Consider the following 12,715-nt stretch of genomic DNA (forward strand, 5'->3'; position numbering starts at 1 on the left):
TGTATGTTTGAATTGGCCTCCGGAGGACAGCCAGCAGCTGCAAATATAATGACGAGGCGGCTAATTGTTACAGGAAATGGGTTTCATATCCGTATAGCATTCAAAACCATTTGATATAAAGAAGACACAATTTAACAACCCGTTGATTGCGTACACGTATGTAGAAAAACTTTCATTTTTTCCAAACATATTTCTGTACATGTTTGCTATAAGTAAATGCTATGCTAAAATGATTTTTTACTTTATATTTGTATATGGTTTGGAAACCGAGACGTTAATGTTTGTAACTGTCTGTTTTTCCGTGGCACCGTAGCTTTAAAACATTCGTTTGTATACTTTTATTGTTCGTATTATTTATTATTTTTGAACACTCCTAGCATTGACGAAAAAATTGTACGGTCATAATATGCATATATATTTTCAGGTGATAAAGTGAGGTTGTGGCCTTGACTGTCCGATTTCGAGGTTGGGCACAATCCAGCGGCGGCTGCAAATTTAATGCCGACCCGACTAATTGTCAACGGAAATAGGTTTCATATCCGCAACACCCCGAAACATGACACAGAAGACTTTTATCTAATAACCAGCGGGTGCATAGATTTTTTGTGGAATAAAATAAAAATGTTTCGATGTACGCTACAATTACAGTTGTACAGCATTTGTGGCTCGATATAGGTACGGGCCTGTAGGTTTAGAATCTAGATGACAATATTGGCAATCGTACATCGACAAAAGCCGCTTTGAAAAGCCATACGAAAGGAAGAAATGAACCGGGATAACAGATGCTACGACAACTCACTTGACTACTTATTTCCATAATTTATTTAAATTTCGATTGGCGTTTTCTATCAACGATTGACAACTTGCCTACGCCTCCTGGTGCCAAAGTATAATCTACACAACCCTTATTTTTTTATAGGTATATACTATAACTAACGTAATCAAATAAGTCTAACAAGAGTCGGTATTGTATTAGGCGATGTCATAAAACTACTCCGGTAATATTAAAAATAATAGTTATGTTGGTATATAAAGCAAGAAAATAAAATTACCCAAACTTTCGGTTGTTGCACGAGAAAACTTTGACTTTATACGAAATCTCTGGACTGGGCGCGTCTCGTCGTCGTCATACCGCTTTTAATTAAAACCTTAAAGTGGACATTCTGTCCCTGTTCATTTCATAACTGCACCTCGGATTCTACTCGTTATTCCTAATATTTTGTTTGTCGGCGTATTCATATGCATAAACGAAATTGAGTTTCGAGGCTACACCTAGGTAAGGGGGATGAATGTACATCCAGCCACAAAATTTGATGACGATTTTATGAATGGATTTCTTTTTTAGGGTTCCGTACCCAAAGGGTAAAAACGGAACCCTATTACTATGACTCCGCTGTCCGTCCGTCCGTCTGTCACCAGGCTGTATCTCACGAATCGTGATAGACAGTTGAAATTTTCACAGATGATGTATTTTTGTTGCCGCTATAACAATAAATACTAAAAACAGAATAAAATAAAGATTTAAGTGGGCCTCCCATACAACAAACGTGATTTTTGACCGAAGTTAAGCAACGTCGGGCGCGGTCAGTACTTGGATGGGTGACCGTTTTTTTTTGTTTGTTTTGCTCTAATTTTTGTTGATGGTGCGGAACCCTCCGTGCGCAAGTCCGACTCGCACTTGGCCGGTTTTTTCATCCATTTTTGCAGTTCGCTGTACCTACATTAGTCGTTAGCATATACTAGAGTACTGGAGTACCGGGTACTACTGTAGACTCTGTCCAATTTGAAAAAAAAAAATGTTCTGATGTAGATCAAACATACAGTATTCGTTTAACCGCATATTACTCACGCCAATATACGCATGACGTGTTGATATTAACACAATATGTAAAAAAAAATGTCAGCCATGTCACGACATAATCCATGTCATAATGTAACGGGCGTCCCCAGTGTCACATCCCCAGGTGGGCTCACTTCGCGATTTTCGGGTGAAGGACGAGTAACATTTCCGTGTTAATGAAGTTCATATAGTGAACTGGAGAAAGATCAATGATGCCAGGCGTGTCTCACTCCGCGATTTCGTCGCTTTGCTACAGGTAGCTAAAAGTACATCCGTTCGGCCCCAATTTTGGGGAAAGCCATAAGCCGCGCGTGGCGGTGTTGCCACCTAGCCTAGCGGCCATATCTGTGCTGATCGTAACAGACGCGTTTTGTTAGAGAGTGAGTCTTCTGTACTTAGTACTATTATTTATTCTGTGATGATGCTTTTACGCACGTGTTTTGTTTATATGACATGATTCATAATAAAGCAATGCGTTGGCAGATCCGCTCTGAAATTCTGGCGTCAGTAATTCAGTTTTTTCCAGTGGAAACTATGTATAGTAAGTATTTTTAAAGTCTTATTGTGCTAAAACATTTTATGTAATTTTTTTTATAGGTAGCGTTTATTGCATATCTATGTCTCTTTTACTTCAGCTTGTAAAATTAATTCTCATTCATGACAAAGTTACTAAACAAAGGCATTTTAGTACCCGTGTTCTTTGTTAATTTACTGACTTGGCGTACACTAACTGCTGTGGTATTGTAGAATATGTGTTGCGGCTTATTTGAGTAATTTTCTACGGTACTGCGACAAATTAAGTACTAAAATGTCCAGCGATTGTGAATAATACTGTATTTTCTAAGTACTCGGGAATATTAGTTGTCTACGCATTTTAGGTTAAAGTCTTAATTAGTTATCACTTTATTAGATTACAATGTGAACTGTTAAATTAATTAAGTACCTACCTTAATTAATAAAATTAATTAATTAATAAAATTGTCGAGAAATTGAAAATTCTATTTGAAAGTACATACGACACCAACATAAATATTTTGGGATAATTTACACAAATCGGGGTAGCCTAATAAACTCAATAAGGCTTGTGTTGTAAGTACATAGGTAGGTACTAAGTTTCTAATTAATAACAAACACAAACATGATCATTCGAGCGCATGATCTACTTGTCTAGTAACTAATTTATGAACAAATATGGTTACATGGTTCCGAGAAGACGTAAATCATAACTATCGAGCAATAAGATACTGCATTTTGAAAGCTGGGCTTTGTCGGAGGAGCCGCCGTAGTTTGGAGCTACATTATTGCAGGTCCCCAGGTATAGCAAGTCATGTTTGGTCATGCCCGAAAATGCTTGATGGCCTGCTTTGCATAATTAAGTACTGCTTGCATACACAATTACATTCCGCCCTGGGTCTGGACTCTGGAATGATCGAGTGTTCCTATTAATGCTAACGAAATAGAAAACATATTCAGCATATCCAGATAACTTTGCTATTTACTATTCATTTTTTCGTTGTAAAATGTTGTAGTTGTTCGTTTAGTTAGTTGACTAATAAATATGTAGTAGAATCTATTTAATAGGTAAGCTGCCGTTGGTTCTAGTTTTATCCCAGACAAAACAATCTCCGTATTGAACGCATGGCGTACACTTCGTCGCCGTCAGTTTTATGTCAGTATTATTGATGTTTTCGATGAAAACAAGCTCTGAGTACCGAAAGTCACGTCTCCTCTGTATTCAAGAGTCACTGTCGTTGCCAAGTTGCGACTAAGATAGCAATGCTGGCTAGACTTACGAAGATGTAGATCTTCGTAACGGGTTCATAGCTGTAGAGCTATGAACCCGTTGTGGTCGACATGGTGACAGAGGATTTGAAGACTCCCATCCCTGAAAGCTACCGATCATCGGCCGATTCATTTGCTAGTTGTTATGGCAGGCGTGGCTCACTCCGCGATTTCGTCGCTTTGCTACAGGTAGCTAAAAGTACATCCGTTCCACACCAATTTTGGTGGCTAGCCAATTAGGCGGGGGAAGAAAAAATTTTGCTTGCATTAATTCGTACAGTTTCGAAAGCTTTTTCTAATCAATATTTAGGGTTTACAGATGCCCACGATACGATTATCTCCAGTACCGTAATTGAGCTCTTCATGAAATTAATGACCCTAGGGTCAATATCTAGAACACTATACAGACTAAGTCATACAGTCGGGATAATGTATCAATTATATGTCTTAAGTTAGTTCATGATTAATAACAAAGAAATCCCGAGAGTTTCCTGTGAGCTGTGTACAGTAAGCTCAATCTATAGTTTTTTTTTAAATAATCGATATAAATGTAACTTAAAAATTCCTACACAATTCGAAAATTTGATGATTAGGTCATAATATTAATCTCAATTGATATGGAAATTTGCACCACTCGGATACCGTGAGATCTATTTATTATGATTTTTTATTTTTTATTTTATGCTTAAAAAATATGTTTATTCATCCTACACTCGAAAATTTTATATTTCTACAATTATCTGTTTATTTAACACGTGTTATCAAAAAAATATTGGAATAATAACAAGTGCTTTGCGAGAAATCAAAATAAATAACAAATAATTTGAGACCAATACTTTTAAAACTGCTACGCTCAAAATAGCTACGTTCAAAAAGCCTAATGACAATACTTTGAAAGTCAATATTAATAAAAAAAACGTCACCTTTCTCACTTGTTTGACCCTGACATATCCCATCCATACAAGTGTCAAGAGTGACGTTCCTTCAAAAACGTCACTTTTGTCACTTGTTTGACACTGCCATAGCCCATCCATACATGTCAAAAGTGACGTTTCTTCAAAAACGTCACTTTTGTCACTTGTTTGACACTGACATAGCCCATCCATACAAGTGTCAAGAGTGACGTTTCTAAAAAACGTCACTTTTGTCACTTGTTTGACACTGCCATAGCCCATCCATACATGTCAAAAGTGACGTTTCTTCAAAAACGTCACTTTTGTCACTTGTTTGACAACGACATATATCCCATCCATACAAGTGTCAAAAGTGACGTTTCTTAAAAAAAAAGTCACATTTCTCACTTGTTTGACCCTGACATATCCCATCCATACAAGTGTCAAGAGTGACGTTTCTTCAAAAACGTCACTCTTGTCACTTGTTTGACACTGACATAGCCCATCCATATATGTCAAAAGTGACGTTTCTTTAAAAAAAGTCACTTTTGTCACTGACATATCCCATCCATACAAGTGCCAAGAGTGACGTTCCTACAAACGTCACTTTTGTCACTTGTTTGACACTGACATAGCCAATACATACAAGTGTCAAGAGTAACGTTTCTAAAAAAAACGTCACTTTAGTCACTTGTTTGACACTGACATATCCCATCCATACAAGTGACAATAGTGACGTTTCATAAAAAACGTCACTTTTGTCACTTGTTTGACACCGACAATCCCATCCATACAAGTGTATTAGTGACGTTTCTTAAAAAAATTTCAGCTTTCTCACTTGTTTGACCCTGACATATCCCATCCATACAAGTGTCAAGAGTGACGTTTCTTAAAAAAACTTCACATTTTCACTTGTTTGACCCTGACATATCCCATCCATACAAGTGTCAAGAGTGACGTTTCTTCAAAAACGTCACTTTTGTCACTTGTTTGACACTAACATAGCCCATCCATACATGTCAAAAGTGACGTTTCTTAAAAAAAAGTCACTTTTGTCACTTTTTTGACACTGACATATCCCATCCATACAAGTGTCAAGAGTGACGTTTCTTAAAAAAACGTCATATTTTCACTTGTTTGACCCTGACATATCCAATCCATACAAGTGTCAATAGTGACGTTTCATAAAAAACGTCACTCTTGTCACTTGTTTGACACTGACATAGCCCATCCATATATGTCAAAAGTGACGTTTCTTTAAAAACGTCACTTTTGTCACTTGTTTGACACCGACAATCCCATCCATACAAGTGTATTAGTGACGTTTCTTAAAAATATTTCAGCTTTCTCACTTGTTTGACCCTGACATATCCCATCCATACAAGTGTCAAGAGTGACGTTTCTTAAAAAAACGTCATATTTTCACTTGTTTGACCCTGACATATCCAATCCATACAAGTGTCAATAGTGACGTTTCATAAAAAACGTCACTCTTGTCACTTGTTTGACACTGACATAGCCCATCCATACATGTCAAAAGTGACGTTTCTTTAAAAAAAGTCACTTTTGTCACTTGTTTGACACTGACATATCCCATCCATACATGTAAAAGTGACGTTTCTTTAAAAAAAAGTCACTTTTGTCACTTGTTTGACACCGATATATCCCATCCATACAAGTGTCAATAGTGGCGTTTCATAAAAAACGTCACTTTTGTCACTTGTTTGACACTGACATATCCCATCCATACAAGTGTCAAGAGTGACGTTTCTTCAAAAACGCCACTTTTGTCACTTGTTTGACACTGACATAGCCCATCCATACTTGTCAAAAGTGACGTTTCTTTAAAAAAAAGTCACTTTTGTCACTTGTTTGACACTGACATATCCCATCCATACAAGTGTCAAGAGTGACGTTTCTTAAAAACACGTCACCTTTCTCACTTGTTTGACCCTGACATATCCCATCCATACAAGTGTCAAGTGACGTTTCTAAAAAAAAACGTCACTTTAGTCACTTGTTTGACACTGACATATCCCATCCATACAAGTGTCAAAAGTGACGTTTTTATTTGAAGAAACGTCACTTTTGACAGTTCATGAACGACCAAAAATCGTGATGTTAAATAAAATTATCAGTTTCGTACGGTAGTCCCCATGCTAGCCCAATGCGGATTGGGGACTTCACATACACCTTTGAATTTCTTCGCGGTACGGTAGACTTTTTAAACTTAGGTCAGCTAAACGTGGGACACATGTCGTTACAAGTTTCGCAATTTATACATTTTAAACTTAGGTCAACTGGACGTAGGAAAAAAGGTCGTTAGTATTTTCGTGCTCTAGCAGACATTTAATTGCTGGTGACTGTACGCGTACGCTCGTATAAAACGCTACTCTGTAACCGCCCTAAGATACCTTCATCCTATCCAATCCGTTGCTTTGCGGCCGTGCGGCCTTGAGGTATCGCCATCGCTTCCCCTCCCGCCCCGCGCCGATCATTTAAATAATTTAACGATAGCCATTTTTACAATTGTGACAAAAGCTCATTGTATTAATAGGAGATTCTTTGACGTTGTGATAACATTAATTACAGGCTGTATGGTGCATTAAAAAAATATACTGTAGAATTAATGCGCGTGGGGTAAAATACGTTATAATTGTTTAAAAAATAGTAAAAATAAAATCCCCTGGTTTTTTATTTTATTAGATTGAGTAGAATAATTGGCGTAACAATATAGTGGAAAATCACCAAGTGTTTAATTAATGTTGTATTGTAATTATTTATTTCAAACATTTTTATTGCTCGTGACGTATGCACCACTAAAAAAGTGGTGCATATTTTACTTACAGTGTAAAATATTTAGTTATGCCTTTTGAACAAAAAATCGCTACTGTAGAATTTGATGTTTACATCTTTTTAAAAACTAAATTTTTAAATTTTTTTTTTCCAAAAATCTCAATATATTTTTTAGAGATTACTTTACACATACATTCACAAAATAGTGTTCTATTATATTCCAAACACAAATATACTGTAGGATATAATGTGATGCTCTCGAACAATTTAAAGTTTAGTAACCGGCCTAAATAAGCCGCGCGTGGCGCTGTCGCCACCTAGCAGCCATATCTGTCCTGATCGTGACAGACGCGTTTTGTAAGAGAGTGAGTCTTCTGTACTATTATTTATTCTGTGGTCATGGTAACTTACCGAGCAGAAGCGTCTCGTCGTCAAGGGCGGTGACGAGCGAGTCGGTGCAGCAGGTGTTGGTGTTGTCGATGGATATGCGCACGGACGCGCAGTCGGCCGGCGAGTGCGGCAGCTGCTCCGCCGACTGCGCCGCAACCCGCCCGTTGGCGAGCCGCAGCGACGCCGCGCGCCCGCCCGTGCCTGTCGCAGCGCCGCCTCCACCATCCTCGCATCTGGAACAATGGGAAATACATCATAAGTTATGCTAATTCGAAGTGACACAGACACATAGCGATTGACAATGTCTTTCTAACACTTAGGTATTCATGAGTGAAAACTGCAAAAGAACTTTGAGATGTACGAATAGAAGTCGATGAGACTATGCGTCAAAAGTATCTACCATTCTCTAATAGCTTTACAAAAAGTAAAATGTGAACTGTGCAGGGGGTGGGAAATCATTTTGATAAAATGTTTTGGTACACTGCTTGCATCTAAGTGTACATACTTAGCCAGGTCTATTATGTTTAGCAAAAAATACTAGAAGACAGTTACTGTCTGTATAAAACACTTAAGTACATTTTTATCAAAATTAACACACAACACAACAAACAATTAATTAACATTTTTTATTTATTAGTCGTAAAATATTACAATTATAACTTACATTATTAGAACAAATTAAATTATTTTCAGAAAATTTTAATTTGTTGGACAAATATTTTGATTTGTTTGTTTTTTCTTAGTACGAGTATATGACATTTATTTCAGTTTATAATTTATTTCAGTTTATGATTATAACTTCTTCAGCAGCAGTATCATGGTCGCGTTTTTATCACCTGTCATGTCATGCGTCACTTTCGCACTTACATACATGTTAGAACATGACAGGCATGGTGACAATGATAAACAACCGGCCATCTTAGCCCTTCTGATTAATATCATTATAAAAGTGCTTTTGGCGCTCTCGACGGGCAGCACACTGGTAAGTATCTCCTCGCGGGACTGAAAACAAGCCTCATTATTTCCCTCGGAAAGGGTAGGGCTATTTTTGTCGCTAACTACTGCCTAAATGTCACTGTTTCACAAAAGAATACGAGTATGCTCGCGACCGCTGTAGCTGCCTAGTTGTCTATGTAAATCATTAATAGTAGGTTCTTTGCCTTTGAGCGACACTGAAGTGATGGACGCGACTTGAATAGGTATAAAATTATATTATACGACTGATGTAGCGAAAAAAGTTACTAATTAGTAATTAACTTTCAGATCAGATTTTGCGAGTGTTGAAATTTTGATTGTTAAAGACATGAATTATGACCAAAAATGCTTAAACTTCATAATAGGTATGGGTACAAGATAATAATATTTTAATTTAGAACCTAGATAGTGTTCGTCCTTTAATGAATTATTTAAACCTTGAAATGGTAATCACCATATTTTGTCACGCTAGAGTACATCCCCAGCGCTAATTGTATGCGACACACGCGGTACAAAACACTTAAATATCGTATAAACTTGTGATGATGCGTAATATTTCGTGAGAAAACCTTACAAACAATAAGATCTTCGAGAGGTAGTTATATATAAGCATTTCAAAAGTCTTCGCACCTAACGATTTCCAGTGATGCGGTGTAGGTATGTGTAAATTATTTAGATGTTTATAACCCAGTAGACTACTTCTCGTATCCACCACTTTTAATATAAGTCAATTTTAGATTCAACCATCAGTTCAATAAAAATTATAAATATGTTAACAGGTGACGCTTTAAAAAAAATTAAGAGCTCTGCGAGAGTCTAGCTATGCAGTTTTTTCTTCTTCAAATGCAATTTAACTAGTGTACACTGCCATCATATTTCTAGAAGGTAACGGGAGCTAATAATCTTCTGCGAACTCTAATTCGACATTCAACACAAGCCTTCGGGTACGCTGATTAGCATAAGTAGGCTATTATAGCCTACGCATGTCACGTTTTGACGTAAAACCCTATCAATACTCCCAACTTCTGAGTACCTATGCAAAGTGTTCCCCCAAGCATACTCTAGCCTTTCTGTCAACACGACACCAAAAGGGGAATGCCTTTTGAATCTTAACTGCATGAGACTAAAGCTCGTTTTAGTCTGTCAAGGGTGAAAGACTGTAATAAAATGCTAAAGAAGACTTGTATCGTTTACCACGGGCCTCTTAAAATTTTGGGAGCACGCGATAAATCTAAAGGGATTGGGTGACATCGATTGGCTATCTCTAATGTAGGTCAATGGTTGATTGACTGGTGTTTTATGGGATCGTAGGGATAGGAGAGCCCTTGTCACGGCGTTGCATAATAGGCACCTAGGAGCCAGGAACAACACTAGCGGACAAAACATAAGGTGAGATTTAATTTGGTTTAAAATACCAAGTTGCGAGTACCTAATTATTTAGGTCAAGGTAAGCAAATATGTTTAGAAAAAACAATTTTAGCCTTAATTAATTTAAAAATTAATACTTAAATCAGCGGCGACCTTTTTATCGAATATAGGTACAATTTAGTGCCGTGTGACATCAAAATATATATTATTATTATGTAAAGTGCCATTTACATAATTTTGTACAGAATTATTTTCAATTACACATATATTTTAAGACTGGATTCCTTAGTGTGCGGATCGACTCGTACTTGACCGGATTTTTTCGATATATAGCTTTTCTTCGTAGATAATCTTAAAACAAGCAATTTAAATAAATCTTTTATATATTTGCACTCCGCCTTAGGTCGTAAACATAGCTTTACAGAAGCCATTTCAGGCATAAAACCAATCGAGATCTTCGCGAATATAAAAAAGCTATTCGCTACAAAATATCTCACGATTTAATGTCTTGGTTAAATTTTAATTTCTAAAAAAGGTTTAAACACAACGAAAATCTATGCAGAAATTACACGTAGGTACACATAGCATGTAAATATTAATAATCATAAAACTTTAATACAGTTAACATATTGTTATATGTATTTATTAATTCGTTACTTGCACAAATCTTAGTTAAAGTCTTGTTTGTATAGTATGACAGTGATTCCCCCGATGCTACAAATAATGAATGTCTGTGGGTGATACGTTCAATAAATATATGCAAGGTACATACAAAAATACTCCTGAAACTCTATGAAATAAAGTTTAAAACTCAAAAGCATGAAACTTAGAACAATGGATCAAAAAAACGCACGACACAATGACAGGAATTCCACTAAGTGTCCTATGTAGGATAGAGTTACGCGCTTTATTAGTTACATATTATGTGTAGGTTTATGCAAGTCTTCTTGGTAAGGGTATAGTATAGGCTATTTCAGAGTGACCGGTGAACATCCCTATTTGACAACCTCCTAACCTAAATAGTCGGTAGTGACCCTGCCACCTGCCTACGAAACAGGGGTCCCGGTTCGAATCCCGGTGAGGGCATTTATTTGTGTGGTTATCAAAAATATTATGTTCCTGAGTTAAGGATGTTTCTTTGTTTAATAAGTATTTATATATGACTATATTATATGTATCGTCGTCTATTTAACCATTTAGTATCCAACAACACAAGCCCAATAGAGCGTACGGTGGGACTAGGTCGATCTGTTTAAAACTGCCCCATAATATTTATTTATTTATTTTATTTTATTTGACGTACCTATCACGAAGAACTGTCAACGCTAGGCGCTGTGGGAGGCGCTATTACCATGCGCATAGCCATAATAAACTTGCTATCAGCATCATTTGCGTTTCAGAAACGATACTTAGCATCAGAATAATCTGCTGCCAGTCTGGCGGTACTCAGAATCGTCTGACAAATTTAACAAACCTTTGATAATCGGTTGCCCGTTCTGTCATTTTTACATTTGTGTTTGTTAGAATGGGACAAAATTTAACAGAGGTTTGCTAAGTTTCATGAATTAGAGGGTAAACATAGATACTATTTAGTTTATTATACATATAAGAAAGGGACTAACATCAACTTAGTCTATCGTTACCGGTGTTCTTATGCCGATGACAGACATACAAAGTTAATCTGAATGAAAGCCTGTCTTCTTCTTCCTCGCGTTGTCCCGGCATTTTGCCACGGCTCATGGGGGCCTGGGGTCCGCTTGGCAACTAATCCCAGTAATTGGCGTGGGCACTAGTTTTTACGAAAGCGACTGCCATCTGACCTTCCAATCCAGAGGGTAAACTAGGCCCGTATTTGGGATTAGTCCGGTTTCCTCACGATGTTTTCCTTCACCGAAAAGCGAATGAAATCCTGAATGAAAGCCTGTAAAAAAAGTTAAAGCTAATTTCATCTGTGGTAGGTGCTTCAGTCGTAACGATCTCTCGGACGATATATCACGCGGGTTAGAGAGCAGTTAGCGTCAATGTAGCGCGGATTCCGTTAGGCGCATAAATAAAACATGATGTATGAGGTTTGCCTTTTATTCTCTATGGGGATCAAAATCTAGAAAAATATCGTAAATTTCTAGGCTCTAAATGGTAAAGTCACTATTATAATAATATACCTATGTATAGTTTTTCAAGTGGCATCGACTAGTGATCAGAGGTGTCGTTAACCTTTTGAAAAAAAGAGCCATCCGCAGTAAGTATAGAGCAGCGTAGGTTTTTAGAACTACAGACGGTTACAGTTTTAATGATGGTTGAAGAACTCAAAAGAGAAAAAGAGAGCAAATTTTTTGGGTCACTTGAAGAGCCGCAATTGTACCCCCAGAGAGCCACTGTTTGCCGACTCCTGAACTAATAATAGTACTACTTGTAGTTCCTGCATACGAATAATAATATAAGTACTCCACTGCAGTTAAGAAGATACAATCGATAGATAATCTTAGTAAATAAGATGAAACCAATACGTATTATTCTATTGTATTTTGTAAAGCCAATTTAAGTACATCAGGCTAAGCACTAAAAATGATTTTTATTGATTATCTGGGAAATACTATAAAACACAACCTAAAAACTTATCAGATACACGATACAGTATACACAAGTGTTCCCAGTAGTTCACGTCCTCGCA

General features: G+C 37.0%; 1 protein-coding gene across 9 annotated transcripts in view; it reads right to left on the bottom strand.

Moving 5' to 3' along the window:
• LOC134654957 (potassium/sodium hyperpolarization-activated cyclic nucleotide-gated channel 2) overlaps positions 1-12,715 on the bottom strand; it is a 292,022-nt gene that overhangs the window by 110,053 nt on the left and 169,254 nt on the right. For all 9 annotated transcript variants that reach the window (XM_063510396.1, XM_063510394.1, XM_063510404.1 and 6 more), the window contains one exon: positions 7,723-7,934. In XM_063510396.1, coding sequence (XP_063366466.1) covers positions 7,723-7,934 — 212 coding nt within the window. The remainder of the gene's footprint in view (positions 1-7,722; positions 7,935-12,715) is intronic.

The sequence above is a fragment of the Cydia amplana genome, chromosome 16, assembly GCF_948474715.1.
Source record: "Cydia amplana chromosome 16, ilCydAmpl1.1, whole genome shotgun sequence".
NCBI lineage: Eukaryota > Metazoa > Arthropoda > Insecta > Lepidoptera > Tortricidae > Cydia > Cydia amplana.